We start from the raw sequence: 19,541 nt of genomic DNA on the forward strand, positions 1-19,541 counted from the left end.
CTACAGAACAGAAATGATATAAGCTAATGGAATTTTAAAAACACAAGTTCACTAAAAGATGAGGGAAAAATACTCGTGTTAGTTTCTATGTATTTCTTCCAACAGTATCTGTCACTTACGGTTCATTGTATTGGTAACATTTACTGATATGTAAGTTCCATTTTATCTTTCTAGAAATTCCAAGAAGTGTTACAATTATATGACTAAATTACGTGACGCAGCCTCAGCTACATCAAAAAATGTCTCCTCTTACAGTACCTACTCTCTCAGGGCTAGCAGCTCACAGGCTGTTGTCAGTGGTGGTGTGTGAACAACGCTTGGCATACAGCACAATTCACAACAAAAGCACCTCCATACCAGCAATTGGTAGTCAACAGTAGTCAGCTGCTGTAGCTTAAGCTTGGATGTGACAGCAACGTCTCCTCACCCACTGCTCAGCTCCCAGCAGCTGGTGGAACCAACACCTACATCTCCTGCTCAGGACCTGGGAGATAATCTGTTTCCAGAGTCAGTCTAAGTTCAGCAAACAGAACAGCCCTGCAGGTAGATGGGGAGGCAGGGCTTGGCTTGGATTTGTGAGACTGGGAAGATGACTGCAAGACCAGCTCCACTACTGAGAATGAGGACATCAGTCAGATGACAACAAGAGAGGCTAGAAGAGAAATGGCATACAGCAAGGGGGAGAAGAATGACAGAACAAAGGTTCGTTTGCCATTCTCAGGCAGCTACAGCCACTGCCATTAATCATGGCATCCACACGTATCAGATGTACTGCTGCTACCTACACAATATTCTACCAGCACACTTGACGTTACGGATTTTGCATAAAATACGGATCAAAACAAACCAAATATACAGTGAAAGTTCATCAAATGCCAGCATCACTTCTCACCCACACACTTAGCAGAAAGCTAAGTGGGCCAGGTACAAGAGGTCAGAGAAGTGAGTTCAACTCCTTTGCTGGGACAGGGAGCATGTTCCCATGTGGGTGTGCAAAACCTTACCCCCATGCACAGCAAAGAAAATTCTGACTAATTACAATCAACGTAACTTATACAATTTCTTATGCAACTTGGTAACAGGAAAAAAAAAATCAAACTTGCCATGAAATGTCAGATTTCAAGGTAGATTTTCCTTGCTTTGTAATCTACAAAATAAACCAATTAAAGTTGCTGTTATTCTTTAAGTAGCCTTATTGATGTTTTCTCTGGAATTACCATGATCTAGAATTACCAAAACGAATAGTCACAAAAGGATATAATCCATGAGGTAAGGTGGTAGCACCAAGCAGCAGTGCCAAAACCAGAATTAAAATGCTAAGGCATTTTATTTTAATCATTACCTGTTCAACTGTGTTCCACAAGCTAGTAAAAGCACTTTCTCATCAGTGAAAATGCAGAATTAGGAGATCAAAACAAACATATCAAACCAATTAGATAACCCTGAAAGTGATTTATTTGGGGAGAAGCAGCATTTGGGAGAAGATGAATTATAAATTCCAGAAAATACGTGTCTGGAAATTGTAAACTTAGGCATGAATTATGCTATCCCATAGCAATTATCTTCATCTTTCAAGACTTCGTCACAAAAATGCCTTTTAAACTATTAGGAATTTCCATCAAGTATTATAAAGTTTAGCTGCAATTTTAGGTTTAAAGTACAGTGTTTTCTACTAGTTCAAGTTTTTGAATATGCATGCTTACTTCCCAGTGCTGTTTTTAAGCGTCACTTCATTGAGGAGGGCCTGACAGATTTCTTTTCAAGACACGTGCGCTACAAAGTTCACATTTAAACCCGTCCAGGTCTGAACCTCAGCTGGTACTTCTCACCAGAACTCTGGAACAAATAGCTGTTCAAATTATAACAAAAAATAATCAGTCAAGAAGGCTCAAGAGGGGATTTCTATACCTTAAAGTCTCATAGCATGCATTTCCTCATAACTCCGATTAAGTCCTATTTCTTTGTTCCTTTTTGAAACAAACAGGAAGAAATTGTGAGCTTCAATGAGATACGCAAGTGTAGCCAGGACACAGAGACAACATGTTAAGAAGAAAAGAAAACATCTGTATTTCCTTCCCATTCTCTTCCACCTGAAATAAATTCTTTGGCTGCAGTTTGTCTTCTTTTCTGGAAGCATTTACACAGTATCTAATGCTATCCACCACCATGACTACCCCTGGGGCTTTTATGAGGGTGGGAACAATCAGTATAAGAATTACTAGGGACATCAAAGAGACAAAACATTTATTGAAGAGGGAAGAGGAAGAGAGAGTGTGAGGTAACGAGGGTCCTACTGTATTTACCTTATGTGCCAAGCATGCGGACAGCAATAAAAACCATGTAGGGAGCAATTTTGGTCAGAGAAAGAACACGGCAGCCTAATGGGAGGCCTTTGTTCTTCAAAAGGGTCTCCTTTTCCCCTTTTGTGCTTCACTTAATTCATGGCATCTGAGCTGCTCTTGAACTTGACAGACAGAGAGAAGGGGGGGGGGAAAGAGATGGAGAAAGGGGGAGACAGAGACACAAAGAAAGAAAAAAGAAAAAAGGACTTCAAAGAGTTTTCCTTTGAAAATTCACTCGTGCTATATGCATCGCTGAAGGTTTTGGATTCAAAAAAGGGGCAGAAAACATTTCATATAATTTCATCGTGCGGATAAATTGTCCCGTGCTCTTATTAAGAAAGGTAGAAGGAACAGAACAAAAATATAAAACACCTATCTGAACTATGGAATATAAACACAATAGAATTACTCCCCTGGGTGCTCTTTATTTATTTTCATGTTAAATCTTATTCTCGATGGATCCCAATACATTTATCAAAATCTTATCAAAAACCATCTGGTTTCCAGCAGCCACCTGAAAGGCACACATTTTCCAGACAGCCCAATCAGCATTCCCAGCACAGCGCCCGGCCAGCAGCAGCAGAGCCAGCGCCATCTGTGGGGCCAGCTCACAGGCCAGGCCAGGCCACAACGCAATGCAGGGCCACCCCGCGCACATCGGGCAGGGCCACCAGCTCCCACAAACTGGGAGCGATGACGAGCGCTGCCTTAGAGACACGCAGCGCCTAGAACGCGGCGACCAAAAGAAAAAACACAACGGCGTATATGAGGCAGGCTTCCAAGTTTGGCCCCCTCTGCTTTAAATTGGCTGAGCACGCTCCGACAGCAGTTAATATTAGCGCTCGTAATATATTCGGCTTTTCGCCCTCTTTAAATATCCATGCCATAGGCAATACTTATATGAAATAATTCGTAACTGCAGCCTGCACTTTTCTCAAGCATCTTTTTTGTTCTGTCTAGGCCACCTCCTCCCCTCCATACTGTGCAGCAGCTACACGGATGCAATTTATATATTCCTCTGTGGATTTTTATCTATGATGTATGTACCGAAACTGCTTGCCAATAATATTTGTAATAAAATACCGGATTGCAAAGTGTACCGACATGTGTGTCAATATCACTATAAATTATTAATAGTTAATCATGTGAAGTTAATTCCATAAAAGATTTCTAATGCATAAGGATCTTAAGTTGTCCCTTATTGACAATTACCCTGTCTCCTTACTGATTTACATACTCTGACAACGTACATGCACGTTATTTCTACAGCATACTATGTTCAGACTGCACTACGGATGCTACTTTCTGCAACATGCCCACTTGGTACCACTCTTCTCATTGCTTTACTGTTCTAACTTGAGATCTTTTCCTCCCTCTGAACAAAACAAGGGACCCAAACTCAAATCTCTTAGAACACTTCTCTTCCTTTTTCCTACAGTACCATAGCGTCTCCATTTTAAGCATACCCCGTTTGATGAGCCTGCACACTATTTAAAAATCCAAATGCCCAATTAGACCACGCCAACTGTATAAACATGCACACTAACATACAGTCAAGCGAGTAAGGGTCTAGCAGACTCCCAGCACAGCCACTGACTTAGCAGAGTTCAGTTGTCGCTGTGCTTTGTAGAGAGGTCTCCCCTCTCACGTTGCCACTGTTTTTAAAGGCAGGATTCCATGTTATCACTTCAGAATCCGTATGAATTCCTCAGGAGATCAGACATCTATTACAAATCTTCTGTACATCAGGGAAAACAGTGAGATTCAAAGTTATCAAATCTAAGGACTAAGCCAAATTTCATGCTCAGTTTAGGATTTTTAGCTTCACGTCCCTTAATATAAGACATTGTACCCTCTACTCTGGAAAGAGAAAAGGAGCTTTCTAGTTTTGCAAAGGACATTGCAGGCAAGTTCCATACATGCAGGTAACCCAAGTCTAAAATAATCAATGCCACCTGCAAGGTAAACCGAGAAATATCATGAAACAGAAATGGTAGAAATATAGCTTCTTTACATTAAGCTTGCTTCCTATGATTACCAGTTTTGTTCATGAAGACGTTCTGCTTTAAAAAGTAATCTGGGGGAAGTCCACCACAAAGCTACAGAACCTGCCCCGTTAGGTCCACTTTACAAGCTAGGCAACGTATTTCAGATTACAGACACTAAGTGGAAGCAAAAGAGATGGAAGAGCTTGCAGAGCAATTTAAGTACCTGAAGATAGAAAACCTGTTTTGCGCAGCAGGAGTACCCTTGAGTATTATTTACACTTACAGAACACTTTGAATACTGACCATGTTACACCCATACGAAGCAGACAGCGCTGGAATACTTACTGTGTACTAATTACAGAAATCTGAAGTATTTCAGGCTAAAACTAAAGGAACTTTGGACAACAGTAGAGGCATAGAATCCAGCATTTTTACTGCCTTCTATTCTAACTAGTTTGCTCCCACACTTGCTTCTTTGCAAACAAAGTTTATCTTTGCCACCCAAATATCTCACACATTCCAAAGAATTGCAATCACAGGCATTTAAGCTCCTACAGCTGGCAAAGACAATACGCTTATGACTACAGGGACTTCTGTCTTGACCACCTTAAACGCATCATTCTGTGAACACTGGCTTATCTACTAACGTTTCATACATTATGTTTGACTGAATCTCTTTTTGTGCAGGACATTTTTAAGGATAGCTTTAGTAACATTAACTCTTGAATGTCTGTAACAGAATTCCGTCTTCCTCTCAGAGCATCCCCGCTAGGATCCCTCTCTTCTCATTACCTACTTTCATGGAACCTGCAAAACATTTTCTAACTACGCTTGTCTTTCTGTCAGACTGGTTGAAAACTACAAGGATTTCAGAAAAGTGATTAGAGTACAGGAAACAGACACTACTAAAGGCAGAGATAATAAATATCTCCTTAATGCAGTAAGAGATCTGATTTGTATACCTTATTTCTTCTCGCTAAAGCCAAGTAGTCCTGAAAAACATTTGACAAATCTCAGCTAAAAGCAGGGTGAAGATCCTTTCAAGTATACAGATAGAAAATAAACAACAGACAACCAACACCTATCATGACACTATTCAGCAGACTGGTCCTAGGCTATTTCATCATGCACACAAGGTGCTACGTACATCTTCTGAATAATTCTAGAGTACACCTAACACTTAACATTTCGGACGATAAGCAGCGTAGTCATATCCCATACTTGAATCAGTCATCAAGGAATAGTATATAAAGCAAACCAAAGAAAGAATACTGCATTAATCCCAAATACAGAGCATTAAAACAAGTCATTCATCATGACACTGACTGGAGGCAGCAGCGGTAATATTTTAAAGTTAAAAAGAAATGTCATCGTTTAGTTTGTTAGTGCAGCTTCCAGGCATAAGCTCACTTAGCTTTCATACAGGGAATATGTATATTGCATAAATAACTTCTGTAGAGTCTTCCTCCTCCTGTGATGCGCACAGCAGTCACTCTTCCACTTAGAGGCATTCCATCCTCAAAGTGACCATGCGTATTATGTATTTCATCTCCAACTATTTCCTTCTCTTCACTGCGCATATCTTTTGGGAACCCTTCGGAGAACATCTCCAGAAACCATGTTACCAAAACCAGGTAATTGCTCTGGTTTTGGGGGTTTAAAATACATCAGACTTAAGGGCAATACCAGACCCACAGTAAAAGCAAACAACAAAAGCTCCCCACCCACACCACAATCATAAGAGCCCTACATTCTTATCCTCTTTTTAAGCTTCTGATACCTTTTCCCAGTCAAACCAAACCATGAACTCTGGACGAGTCTACAGAAATCAAACCAGAACTGGAAGCAATTAGGCAAATATTTTTTCATTCCAGTGATACTTTACCAACATCAGGCTGCTCCTCTATTTCTTCTAAGTTTCCTCTAAGATTTGTCAATTCAAAAGTCAGTATGAAAACAGAGCTGTCTGATGAGCAGTCAACAGCTATTTCCATCTTTGCAACCTTCTTCAGAAAGGAAGAATGGCTCTTCAAGAAGGAACTGCTGCCTGAGCAGCTTTTCTTAGATGGATGTTCTTACAGACTTGCTACTGTCACTGAGGAAGGAGTCCACAGGGCAGCTGCTGTATCAGTGTTCCCTGCTCCAATTCAAGGCCTGTGGGCTGGAAGGCCTCCACTGTTTTGGTTTCTCCATCGGTCTGATACCAGAGACTTAAACTATTTAGTTAGCATTCAAAGCACAGGCCCCTTTGTGTAAACATTGTGGGGAGGCACCAAAGAGCAAGAGACGTACCTCAACATCGGTACCATATACGGACAAACTGAGAGACCAACAAAGACCCCTTGCAAGAATCCTTTAATTAAACAGTGCATGCAAAGCAATAGATTTTAATATGTATGACAATTCTGGGAATAGGCGGGAACTTCATGGAAACCCTATGAATATTCATATGTTAAATGCATAGAATGAAGGTGATCTAGCTCTGGTGCATGCATACTAGATGGAGAGATCCCTACGCACCCAGTGCTGCAATAAACCAATGTCAGTTTTCAAAACTATTGTTTGGTTTGGAGAATTTTCTTGGTTACGGCCTTCTGTAACACCTCTCCCACAGCAGCTGCTGCTCTTGGAAAAAGAAGTTACTGTTAGAACAGTGAAGACGGGTACATTCTGCTTATAGAAACACAGGATTAGATAGCACTTCTGTCCTCAAAACAAGGCAAGGCTTGGTGCATTCTGAGGACAACCTGTCAAGTAGCCTCAAACTCAGCCAAGAAATTTACTTAAGCTTTCTGTATCTGATAAAACAGAAAAACAAGGAACCAGCTTCCTTATCACAAACAGTCAAATCAAGCTTATAAAAACAGCGGCCTTGAGACTTATGGCTCCAGTGTAATCCAGAAGCTTCAGTTAAACAGTAAAAAAAATAAAAACTATGCACTGCTTTACTGTGTATTGATAGCACTTTTTTTGTACCAAGAAAACTATGTATCCCTGACACCTCCTCTAAAATTACAAGAGTCTATCTACCTCTTGTCTTGACACCACACAAATTCCATGGCAACTAAAAACCCCCTTCATGTTTGTTTTAGAGAAGCCAGGAGACTAAAAGGAAACTAGAGTAGGGGGAAGGACTTCCCTCACATCAGGGCTTAGTGCCACCATTCGTGGCTGGGTATTTAAACAAACATTGACTCATTTCCTCTCAATTTATTCAATCTCGTCTTACTATACTGAATCAGCAAGAGTGAATATTTGGCATCACCTTCATTTTTACAGCAGCTGATTAAGATATCACAGATAAATGATCAGTGCTCTACAAAAGCAGCAGTCCATACCAGGCACTACGCAAAAGTCTCCTAAGAAGAGTGCACTAAGTCCTTCTGACAACTGATTACCTTCTGCAGTGCACTGTTAGTGACTTTCACATCCACATCTATTAAATGATTTTGGTTGATAATGAAGGATACTTTTAAAAGCATTCACTATTAATTCCGTCAAAAAAAGCACACTGGTACAATAATTTCTATCTGATATGTCATTTCCTTTTCAGGAGGCTGACGTAATGTACAGTCAAAGCTTTCTCGGTAGCCATGTTTTTTTATTCCTACTAGGTCTTATCATTGAGAATTCAAAATAAAAGACTAACGTCATCAGTGCTAGATTACTACAACTGTGATCTTTAAGTGCTGTGAGCTCCAAAATAGTCAAAAAGAACTATGAAAAGCTAACTGCATACCACAATGCAGATATATGACAGCAATCAGAACACCGAAAGCTGAAGAGACAGTGCAATAAAAGCCAAATGCCGCAAAGGGTTATCGCAGCTTGAATAATGCTCTGTGAAAACTACAAAATGAATACTGAATAACAAAGACTGAGGACTCAAAAATCAGCATCTAAAAATTAAATTCAAGACACTTGCTGTTTCTTTGGCAGGAAAAGTAAAGGAACACACCTTTGTGTATGGAGACACACATCGTTAGAAATACCTTTTATCACTGGGAAAGAGATAAGGTTTACTTGGGTAATACTAATTTCTTAAGGCTAAGTAATATTTTACTTCGTAATCAACACTTCATTATTTTATTTCATGTTTTGCTTTGTTATGGAATCTAGCATTTCAAACTTCTCCTTGCTGTGTCAACGTATCATGTCGGTGCCAAAACAGTATCGCTGCTCCATTTAATATGTATTTTGTATCTTATTTCTTTGCCTTCCAGTTAACAGCCTAATACTTGCCACATTGAACTGGTTTTCTCATTTCCTAGCTCACTTACCAACAACATCCAAAACCTTTCACAGCAACTGCATTATGTATATGAAATAGCTGCAGCTGAATATGTGCAAAGTAAACGCACGTATCCTTAATGCAGCAAAGAAACAGCAACACCTCGGGGTGGAATTTTGTTCAAGGAAAAAGTCCTGCTAGCACTTATGAAACAAACCCCCTCAAGGGATTTCAGTAGAGACAAAATTATCCCTAAACAACAGGAAAATTAAAATTTGGTGGTGACGGCTAGATGCTAAGGGCTGTGATACTCCTGTAATAGGCCGTGCCTCTCAGTTGCCGACTCCAGAATCAAAGCTCAGAGACCTGGAAGCCTCTGACAGAGAAAGCAGAAAGACAATGCTAAGAACATTGGTTTACTATGATACTTTGAAAGGCTGAATTTTCCAGCTTCCAGCAAATTTCCTGAAGTGCACCACATTTCTGATTTGGAAAAGAAAAATCCAACTTTTTCTCATGACTAGTACTGTTCTGTGGTTCTACAAAGGATTCTTTCGAGTACCTTTATTCATCCAAGTACCAGCAGTTATTCTTTCACTCATCTATCAAATTTCATCAGAATCCTGATGACCACGCATGCTGCTCTCCATAGCCTACATGCAAAAATAAGTTTTTAACTATGAATGAGTTGTGATAGCATTCCTAGACCCTCTGTTAGTTTCACAATGTCATTAAACTGATTTGAAATACCACAGTTGAAAATATATTATCTTCCAGGTGAAAACCAACCGTGTGCCTCGTACTGCCGCTGAACTAGACGTGCTAGCTTCACAGTGCTGAAGGATGCTGAAGCTAAATTTCACACTAACAGGCTCCCCATTCTGAACAGAAAGTAATCAGAACTAGGCAACATGATAAAAAGGAAAATTCTTTACCTCGTGACACAGTTTGGCTTCGGTTGCCATTAAACAGCACATTTAAGTAAGATATTTATTGTATAAGACTGAGCAGTCTTTCTCCAGAACGGCAGATACTCCAACAATCTGCACAAGTTCAGAAATAGTATTCATTTAGGCTCCTTCACATTTCAGTATTAAGAGTAGCTTTGATACAGAGCAGCAGGCACCGAGAGGTTGATCCTCAGAAAGAAATTTCAGAAGTGCCTAATCATTTCTCAACATGTGTCCATTCAGCTTTGTCTCGAATTAAAGTCTGCTATACTGACAGATTCCTCTAATGAGAAGAGGGCATTCTTCCAGAGTTAGCTTCACATTCATGATTTTGGGAAGGCAGAGGATGTCCTTCTTTTCTTCTGAATCCCTACGCAACTGAAAAGCAACCAAACTGCCTTCATCTGAAAACTCAGGAAAGGTTGTTCCCAACTACTGTTTTAAATATCAGAATGCTTCATTTCAAAGCAAAAGCACATGAAAATCTGCTTCTACTACAAGTTTAACTTCCGGCACTCAACTGCAGTTCTGCATCGTGCTGTCAGCTTACAGTCCTGAGTTGTAATACATTTACAGTCTGCCTATTCCTACAGAGACTTTGGAAGGGCAGAAACTCTCTTGCTAGGCCACTATAAATACAAAACAAGCTTTTAGTACCCTTAACTTAGACCACCTTCTCAACTCCTAGGGCATTACAGTGAACGGAAACAAATGTATCAAAGAACAAGAAGACTGGCTAATATGTTCTTTGCATTGAGTCTCTGTAACAGCACTATGTATCCTTATCTGACCAACCTGCGCCAGGAAAACTGCACATCTACAAGCTACACAAGGTATTAGGCAGCACCCTGTCCCAACTCTCCTTTCAAAACACTTCCTACTCTCTCAGTTAAGTAGAACACACATCAATGCTGCTGCTCAAGCAATCAAAATACTATACTTAGGAAAATGTCTATACACATGTAGTCCATCACCTGCCTTAACTGCACAATGACTCACCACACAAAAATCAGACTTGTCTAACAGAAGCACCATATCCCAATGTTGCAGTTCAAGGGAGCCTCACTAATCCCTGGGAACATGACACAAGCATCCTGTAGTTGGAAGCACACCTTGCTTATCCTTTTTAGAGGAAAAACACATTTCAAGCATCAAATTTGCCCAGGTGTTCTGATCTAGCACTGTTTCTTTCTCTCCATGACCATAGGAAAACGAGCCAATGACAGGAGCTAGTTGCTCCAGGTAGAGTTTTTGCTCGAAAATCCTGCAAGCCTGGGTGGTTAACTCTCCCAAACCCCCAAGAAATGGGAATAAAGAAGAAAAAAATTACCAGCGCTGCTAGTAGAAACATTTTCACAGAAAAACCAAAAAGGAGCCCACAGCAAAACATTCAAATAATGATTTAAACGTGATCCATCCCTCCCCTCCTCCCCAGCCACCCCAGTCAAAAAAAACAACTGAAATCTAGCAATACATATCTCACTTAAGCTTTTTATTCACGGGCTGGGGCGGAGTGCTATTGTGAAGGCAGTGCTCTGTGCTAAGCGCCCCGCAGCCGCTAGGCATGGCTTTATGTTTGCATTCTATTTGCATTGCTTTCACACCCACAAAGCAAGAAATCTCTCTGAAAAGACAGTTAAAACTAATTAACAATGGCAGCGTTACCAAAAATAAGTCGAGACATGGGAAAATAGGTAAGCAAAACTCAAAGGAAAAGAATCAGAGACTGCGACAACCAAGGCACGCTTGCGTCACAGAGAACAAACCGCAGAGGAAAGTCAGAGGAGGAATTACATTTCTATGATAAAAATGGGGGGTTGAACATGAGAGAAAAATGGGAGGAAAGCTGTGTAAGGTTTCATTCATATGAGCAAAAAAAAAATTCCATCTCTATTCTTTCCCTTTTGAAATACCATAAAGAAAAAAATATTCCAGCTGTTAATTTTAAGATAGCTTTGCCTCTTTTTTTCTGTTTGAAACTTGAAAAGTGATTTCAAACCAGTTCTTACAGTTTCCTCCCCTCATTAGGAAATTGTGATCACACGGCTAAAAGCACTGACACCTGGATGAACTAAACTGCTTGCCAGCGTTACAGCAGGAAGAAAGAAAGAGGGGAATTCATCAATTGCACTACTGAATATGAGTTCATTTATATAGAAAAAATGCGCATCTTATTGAATGAAAGCGGTATGAGGAGAAAAAAGCCACTGCAGTGGCACATCATCTTAGTATTTAAACAATCAACTGTTCACGATGTCTCTTTTAAATATAAAAAAGAAACACATCCAACATTGCTTCTCAGGCAAAGGTTCGGGAAATGAAAATATGAGACATCCACGTTCTTCCTAACAGGTCTGTACGTTTCCTCTCTAGTGCAGGTATTGCACAAATTAAAACAAAACACCACTGAGTTCAACCGGTTGAGCTGAACAGTCTCTAGATTTGATTTCATTCTAAAGAACATATGACAAAGAACTATCATAATATATGTGCGCCTAGTAAAACATGATGGTAACGGGAATTCCTTCAGCTTGAAAAAGATGTGCCACAATCACAATGCTCTACACGCTCTCAGAACTGAAATCATCCTTAGAAATCACATATGAAACCTTGTGACTCTCTTTGAGACCAATGATGTTTCCATAAATGCTCTTTTCTCTGCAGGAAGCACTGTGGACAACTATGTAAAGATACCACTTCAAGGATACTTCTCTCCAGTCTGACTAGGTAATCAGCCTTGTATGTTTATCATCTCTAGCCCATAATTAATTTTTTCTGCCTACATATGAAATACACCGTTTACTGTAAACAGCTTCATTTTCTTCCTACGCATTCAATGCTATCTAAGAAGCCAATGGATGATAACCAGAGGCCAATGCAAACACCACAAACCTGGGCAGCCAAATGCCAATCACTGCCTAAAATCTTGAGGTTGCTCTGCTTGAACGCTGCACTTACTCGCCTTTTTTTTCTTTTTTTAAATTGCATATATTAATAGCTCATTGAAGGAAAAAAAACTAAAAAGCATGTCCACTGATTCTAAGATTTCTTCTTCACATTGCGACTTTTCTCTCAAGAAGCATTTACTCCAAAAACACTTTGCAATTACAACAAAGCAAGTATCTCTCCATACCTGCTACATCACATGTGAGGTTCACCCACATGATGCACCGCTTACAGGCTGAAGCGTATGTGGAGTACTCTTTTCCTGCTTTATCTATCTCCTGTTTCCTTAGATTTCACGAAGACCTTCTGATAACTTGCTCCTCTGTCTTTACGCTTCTCCCCTCATCTTTTCCTCCGCCCATAACGCTGCAGCAGAAGCAAGCATGTGAGTGCATTTGGTGAGGAAGGAGAGAAGGTTAAGCAAGATGTTAAGAAAAAAGCGCCTAAAAATATCTCCTTTCCTAAGCCTCAAAAACCAGAATTTACTAGAAAAAGCAAAAAACAAAGCAACAAGCTTAATCATAAAAGCCATGGTTAGATTACTGAAATTAATCTTTCCTTCTGTTTACTACAGAGGGAGCCCACACTTCCCAGCAAATTCAATGTTCTTTAAAAATTGGATCACCTAACGTTATTAAACAGAGTCAACTTACACGGCCATCGCCTTACGTGAGGCCATTACCAGTGGTTTTCATTTGCAATCATACTGATTATAGACTAATCACGGAAAGCTCACGGTGCTTGTTGTGCATGGGAATCTGAGTACACAAGGAGCCCTGTTGAAGGCTACTTTTTGGAACAGATGTCTAACTTCAGCACTTCTGCCTCTGACTGCAGACTCAGTAGGCACATCTCAGTAGGTTCAAATTAGTTAGGAATGCACTCAAAGTTGTTAAAAATAAATACAAACAGGTTAGCTGGGTATTTTGTTCAGGTTTACAAGGACATCTTAGTCAAATTTTGTCCTATTAATCACATATATATTTGCTTCTAAGATATCATTCGCGTGTGTCAATGAGCAAGGCATTTCCCAAGATTTACATTAGTTTCCTAAAGAGAAGTTCTGAACGCAGAACATGGTTTATTCTAAGACAGTTTCTGTAACAGTTAGGAAATCCCCAAGGGCTACATCACCATCACCTTTTCTTTCTATTTGAGTGTGATATTAGGATAGCTTGGTTCTTCAGCTTTTTGCCTTAGGTACAGTACCTTTTACTGTGCTTTGGGCAAAAAACAAGACGCACGGGAGCTCAGTACTTCAACTGCTAGCAGGATATTTGTTTCAGTGAAATCATGACTTAATGCCAAAAGGACAGGTATCTGATAAAGAATGTCCTTTTTCTCCAGAAAAGGCACCTTGCACACAAATCTACAAACACAGTGGTGTGTCACTGCTCAAAACAGGCACGGCAATTTCCTAAACTGATGATTCATTATCTGTAATTTAATGATTATTGCTGAAACACGTTTCGTTTTATTATCGATTCATTTAACATAAATACAGCAAGCAAGAAGAAACAATAACTGAGGTCAACAGGAAAACATCCTCATGAAGCATGGATGCTGGCAGCTAATAGCAAGTCAAAAAGAAGAACCACGCTATCATACCTGACGATTAAACTCAAAGAACGTCAAAGAACACTCCAGCAGTAATACATGAAACGAGGAAATGCTGGTTGGCTTTTTGTTTTGGTTTTTCTTTTTTGGCTTTCCCAACAATGAAAAAAAGCCATTTGTATTGTCATAGCACTTCCAGCAAGTTGATATTAAAAAGGAGATTTCATGCCAATGTCGGCTGTTTAATCAGATAAAAAAGGCTTTCCTATTTCCCATTGTATAGATCAAGTTAGCTACAGGAGCCACACAGAGCTTTGAGCAGCACATTTTTCCATGAGGGCTGTATCGTTTGATCATAGCAAAGCACAAGGGCTGCCGGGTAATCTGAATGAGAGCTGAAAAAAAAAGTGAGCCAGGCAGCCTGCTGAGGCCAGGATAACCATGTCATCCTGGCATCCCACAGCACTCCCCAAAACAGTCCGAGGGGTGGGGAGGACCCTTCATCTCCATGCACAAACTCATGGACATTCTCACGAGGTTCCCAATTAACGTTTGTCAGAACTCATCAATAACAACTTTGAAATGTGCTTGTTACAGCCAGCTTCCCTGCACTAAGGAAGATTCTCCCGATTGCCTGCACAACATCAAATTTCAAATCTTTACTGCTTTGCAAGGTTATACAACAAATTTTCTATATCGGTCTTCGCAAAGCACGTAGCAATTTATGAAGCCAATAAAAGCCTCTAAAGACAAAGGTTTTATTATGAGAGGACAAGGCACCTCTGAAGGGGTGTCTGTGCTGTTGTTCAGAGCCTTCCCTAGCAGAGGACCTCTGGGTAAGGTCACCTGCTATTCAAAACCATGAACAGATGGACATGTTGATAGGTTAATAGGTCAGGAGGACCCCCAAACAGGATCAAGTTTAGAAACTCAGTTTTCTACCAAGCACAGCCCCCAAAACAACACATCCCTGATATCTGCAGCCTTTTAACCTTTCCGCGGTAGCAAGCAGCCCCTCAATCAAGACTTTGCTTTCTTCTGTTAACTCCTCTTTCATACATCCCAACTCTGACCCAAATTTGTCTCTGGGCTGCGAAGCAGGCAGAGTAACCCACGTGAGCATGTTAGCTCATCTCACCTAAATTCTTTTGGAGCTGTAGATCCGAAGAAAAAGCCTTCAGAGCTGCCGATCATCGCCAGTAGCCCTAGCCCCTGAACAATCCAACTCGAACTTAGCTCTTAGTTGCTGTGTCACGAAGTGCAAGCTAATTACTCATCCATACTTCCACCAACATTACCACTCTCTTTCACGGAATACCAGCACTAGTACTAACTTACAAGATTGCTTATACAGAGTCGAGAACCTAAGCATGCTAAATTTGGTACTTTACATTATGAACTATTATTATATATACTTTGTATAAGGTCATTTTCATGCTGCATTCTCAGCTAGAATCAACAACGCTGAAATGCAGCTTTTTCAATTAGTTTGCCTCTTTTCTGGGTCCCAGAACACAACTAGTCCTCATAGAGGAATTTGTAGTGGAATAAAGAACACTGACAGCTTATGCTGTTTTATTCCATTATTAAAAAATAGAGGGTGGGGGTGTTGCTTCCTTCCCCATCATGACTCTCATCACCCCATTCTCCTAAATGCGAAGTTTGAAACAGCAGCAGGTTCCTTTCTGATCTATATACTGCAGATAGGTCATAAGCCTGCCCATTCATAAAGGACAGTATGGGCACTCACACAGTAAAAACTGATTTTTTGCTTTTTCCATTCCAAGTTTCCATTCTTTTTTCACAAGACTTTTGTAAGGTAATCATTTTCTCCCAAGCGAGAAAGCTTCCTATGCTCCCCCCTCACATGAGGAGAATTTTCACTGCCAAGGCACCTGCAGTCCAGAGCTTTAGATTTCAAGTATATTCAGCCTGATAATAACTGCCACAGCGCTATTTCTAAATGTAACACTAGCTCAGGCAAACACTGCTGGGAACTGAATGATCTAATCTCCATGTGACTAAGAAGTTTGGGTTTTCAGTTAGCAATTTTTCATGTACTGTTATGCCAGTTCATCATTAAGAAAGCTCTATTCCTTCCAACACCTCAGTGTTTAGAAACGAACAGAAAAAAATGTAACAGCTAAATTACAAAGCGCTACACTGAGAACCACATAGATCTAAGTACCAAAAGGTTTAGCAATCAAATTGTATCAGTACTCTCAAATTAATAAAACAGGCATTACACAGATAAAAACGACTGCATTTTTAAGAGAAACATTTAGAGATTTTAATTCAAGCTATCTTGGCAATAACACGCTGATTAAACAAAGTACCTACTAAGCACAACTGTTACCAGCATAAACCAGCACATATGCAAGGAGGTAATGGGAACAATAGCACCAGCAACTGCATTTTGCAGTCAGCTCTGTATTAGTAGCTTATTACTAAAACACCTCAATCATATTTTTAACTCTGGTTGCAGCATGCCAGAATTCAACTTCCACGATAAGCTCATCAGAAATGACAGGCTACACAGCGTATTTTTTTTCTCGTCTACAGAGACAACTGCAACTTTAATTTTCCAGATCTGTTTTCCATCTTCCTTACAGGCTGCCTGCGACATTCTCCCATTTGCTGGTGGATGATTTCAAGTCTCCATCTTTCTTCGGAGGAAGAAAAATGTGAAGAGGTCATTTAATTCTAACCTCAGATAAATGGATGGATGCTCAATACAATTTAATGCAAATGATAACCGCAGTAGTAAGCCACGAGAAGAAATCCACACATCCTACATTTTGTCCTTTTGTAAGTGTGCTGAAAGCCTTTCTAATAACAACAAACTTCGGTCCTACAGAAACCACCTTCGTTGAACTAAAGCAAAAGGTGAAGAACCTTTCCCTTGCCAATGCAAGATGTTAAAAAAATATACCTGGCACGCCACTTTAACACGCTGTGTGCTACACAGTGATAACATAAGTCTGACAGGCTAGAAGTTTCAGGCAGCCTCCGAGTTAAGCCATTAAGCCAGCACTAAACAAACATCTGGTTACGCCAACAAACTAAAAGCACGCTAGTTAAGCTCAATGTTTTTATTCACATTTTATTGGTGGCTGTATTTGGAAATCTCATCACTTCATGAACATGGGAAAAATGCTAAATATTTCTCTCCAACTATCAGAATGCAACAGAGAACGCAGCGCCGGACACAGCCAGCACTGCTACCTGCAAAATGAAATGGAGGTGCACAACGCAGTGACAAATGGAAGTGCTCAGAGAGCAGAAACAGCTGCCCATTTCCAAAGGCTGACGGGCAGGAAGTCTCCCGGTACAATCTGCAGGTCAACAAACCCTTAAATGAGACCAGGAAAACATTTCACCTGCTTCAGGAAAGAATAGGACAAAGAAAGGCAAGCCAGAATTGAACAAATTCTTCTGGGAGAAGACATAACAGGTCACTACTCTGCTCCCATTTTCAGTTTTAGAAGTACAAGCATTTCTCTCAGCTAGATACAAAAGCATTTTCCTCCCCATTCCCAACATATCAGAAAGCTTTTGAGGCTAACACAGCTAAAAAGATCGAGATAAATACAGACGTAATATCCCAGGTTTGGGGGGTGAATTTATAGCAAGCAGCCATTAGGTTTAATTTGAGAGACCTGGAGCACGTGCGTTGCTGTTACTGAATAAACAAGCCTCGGGTTCACACAGAGACGCTTATCACCGTGCCAGAGCTGAGGAAAGCTGAGAATAGAGTAGACTGCAGTGAAGTCACTGCCCTGAATTCGTGACATCATAATTGTTTCCATGGCAACTGGCTAGTCTCAAGCACCGGCCCTGCCCCTGCTGCAGAGCCACCGCGCACCTGTGCCGCCACAAAAGAAACCTCCTTATTCACACACACCTATTCAGCGGCACGGGAAATAAGATAGTACGGGAAGTAAATTGCCTTTTCAATACCTCGTTTTGTCCACCTGGCTTGCGACTTTTAAACGCTCAGGCACATAGAATGAGGCCTGGTAAAGTACGCACGTGATGAAAAGGGCCTAATTGAAAAAGTGATGTTTTTCTTCCACAGTATTCATAATTTTTCTATTTGTACTTTCCTTTCCCCGTGCATACATCTGCAGCCATATACAACACACCTGTGCTCCAATAGGAAACGCGGGGCAAGAACTCCCAGGGACAACAAACAAACAAACATTCATTTTCTAAGCTGGGCAGCCAGTGCAAGTGAGACTGTCACGCAGCAGAACTAAGCGATAGCCAGCACGCCGCACACCAAGAGCCCAGCCCTCCTTTTGTTTAAGGGCTGCACCAGCAGGGCCCTCCAGCACTGGTAATGCTCACTACATGCAGTGCAGCAATCTGCAGGGCTCTGAGAGCGGCCACCGAGCAGCCTGCATGGAAATAAAGCTTCACCCTTTTCCTCTAAGCTGGCCTTTCTCGTGGCTGCTCCCCAGAGTTTTCCTATCACATAGTAATTCCATGTCAAATGCTGCACAGTTCAGCCTTGAAGAGTTGATAAGCAACAAAGCAATCGTTTCCAAACAAATTTTAACAAGTAATCGCACTATATAGTGAAGTATATTTATTTGCTACCTCCACTGTTCTTAAAAACAATCTATAAGATTTCTGCCGGACCAAACAACACTTTCGCACAACCATATGCAATGACTCAACCTGGGTACAGAGTTCCAGTATGCACTGATCATCAGCTTCTATGAAAACAGAACCATCCTTGTTATTAATTAAACCACATTTCTATCCTGGCTTCGTGCCTGTCGGACACTTTCTCTATTACTATCAAGAACGCTGATTGCAGTGAAGGCAAAGGACAGAAGTACTGAAGCAGTCTGCCTGTCCAGCACCCACACTTCATAAAGCTGTCACAACAAATGACTACACACAAAGCACAGACTGCAAACGAGGTGAGGAGTTTAGATACAGGTAATTAGTAGACAGCTGTGACCACTACATTTGTCTCCAGCGTTCTCCTAATATTAATACACATAACCAAGAATGATGGCCACAACTTGGATGACAGTGTCACGAAAATCCCTAAGCAACCTGTCACAGAATGAAGCCTGTTCAGGAATCAGCTGCCCACTGCAGCCTACATACTACAAGAAAACTGTTGAGCATACCAACCTATTCCCTGCTAATGAAAGGCGTGATCATTTCTCTACCTTCCAAGTGTTGTTTTTTTTTTTTGTTGTTGTTGTTGTTTTTTAAGCCTTAGGAACAGCCTCTGGTGATAACTACTTGTGTGTACAGGCATATAGCCTAATACACAAAATACAGCCAATACAACTGCCACAAACTCAGAAAACTGAAAGCAGTGAGCTGATGAAACCTGAAGCAAGTCATGCCATAAACACATTCAGATTTCTCAACTTCTCTATAATTTCAAGCTTCCTTAAGTGTCTGTATTATACAATTCGCAGATGCATTTGTGATGAGAATATATGACAAATGGCAATGACACTTCCTTCCTCATTTGTAAATAGAGCATTTCTAGCTCAGA

At 40.6% G+C, this 19,541-nt stretch overlaps 1 protein-coding gene across 6 annotated transcripts in view; it reads right to left on the reverse strand.

The window, feature by feature from the left end:
- Positions 1-19,212, reverse strand: part of POU2F1 (POU class 2 homeobox 1) — a 97,250-nt gene extending 78,038 nt beyond the window's left edge. For 2 of the 6 annotated variants that reach the window (XM_021402048.1, XM_021402065.1), the window contains exon 1: positions 6,216-6,606. In XM_021402048.1, the coding sequence (XP_021257723.1) occupies positions 6,216-6,324 (109 nt within the window). In that variant the 5' untranslated portion in view covers positions 6,325-6,606. Of the gene's footprint in view, positions 1-6,215; positions 6,607-17,673 lie in introns of those variants that run through there. The other 4 variants (XM_021402041.1, XM_021402056.1, XM_021402013.1 and 1 more) reach the window with 4 other exon arrangements.

This window comes from Numida meleagris, chromosome 1 (genome assembly GCF_002078875.1).
Source record: "Numida meleagris isolate 19003 breed g44 Domestic line chromosome 1, NumMel1.0, whole genome shotgun sequence".
NCBI classification, from domain to species: domain Eukaryota; kingdom Metazoa; phylum Chordata; class Aves; order Galliformes; family Numididae; genus Numida; species Numida meleagris.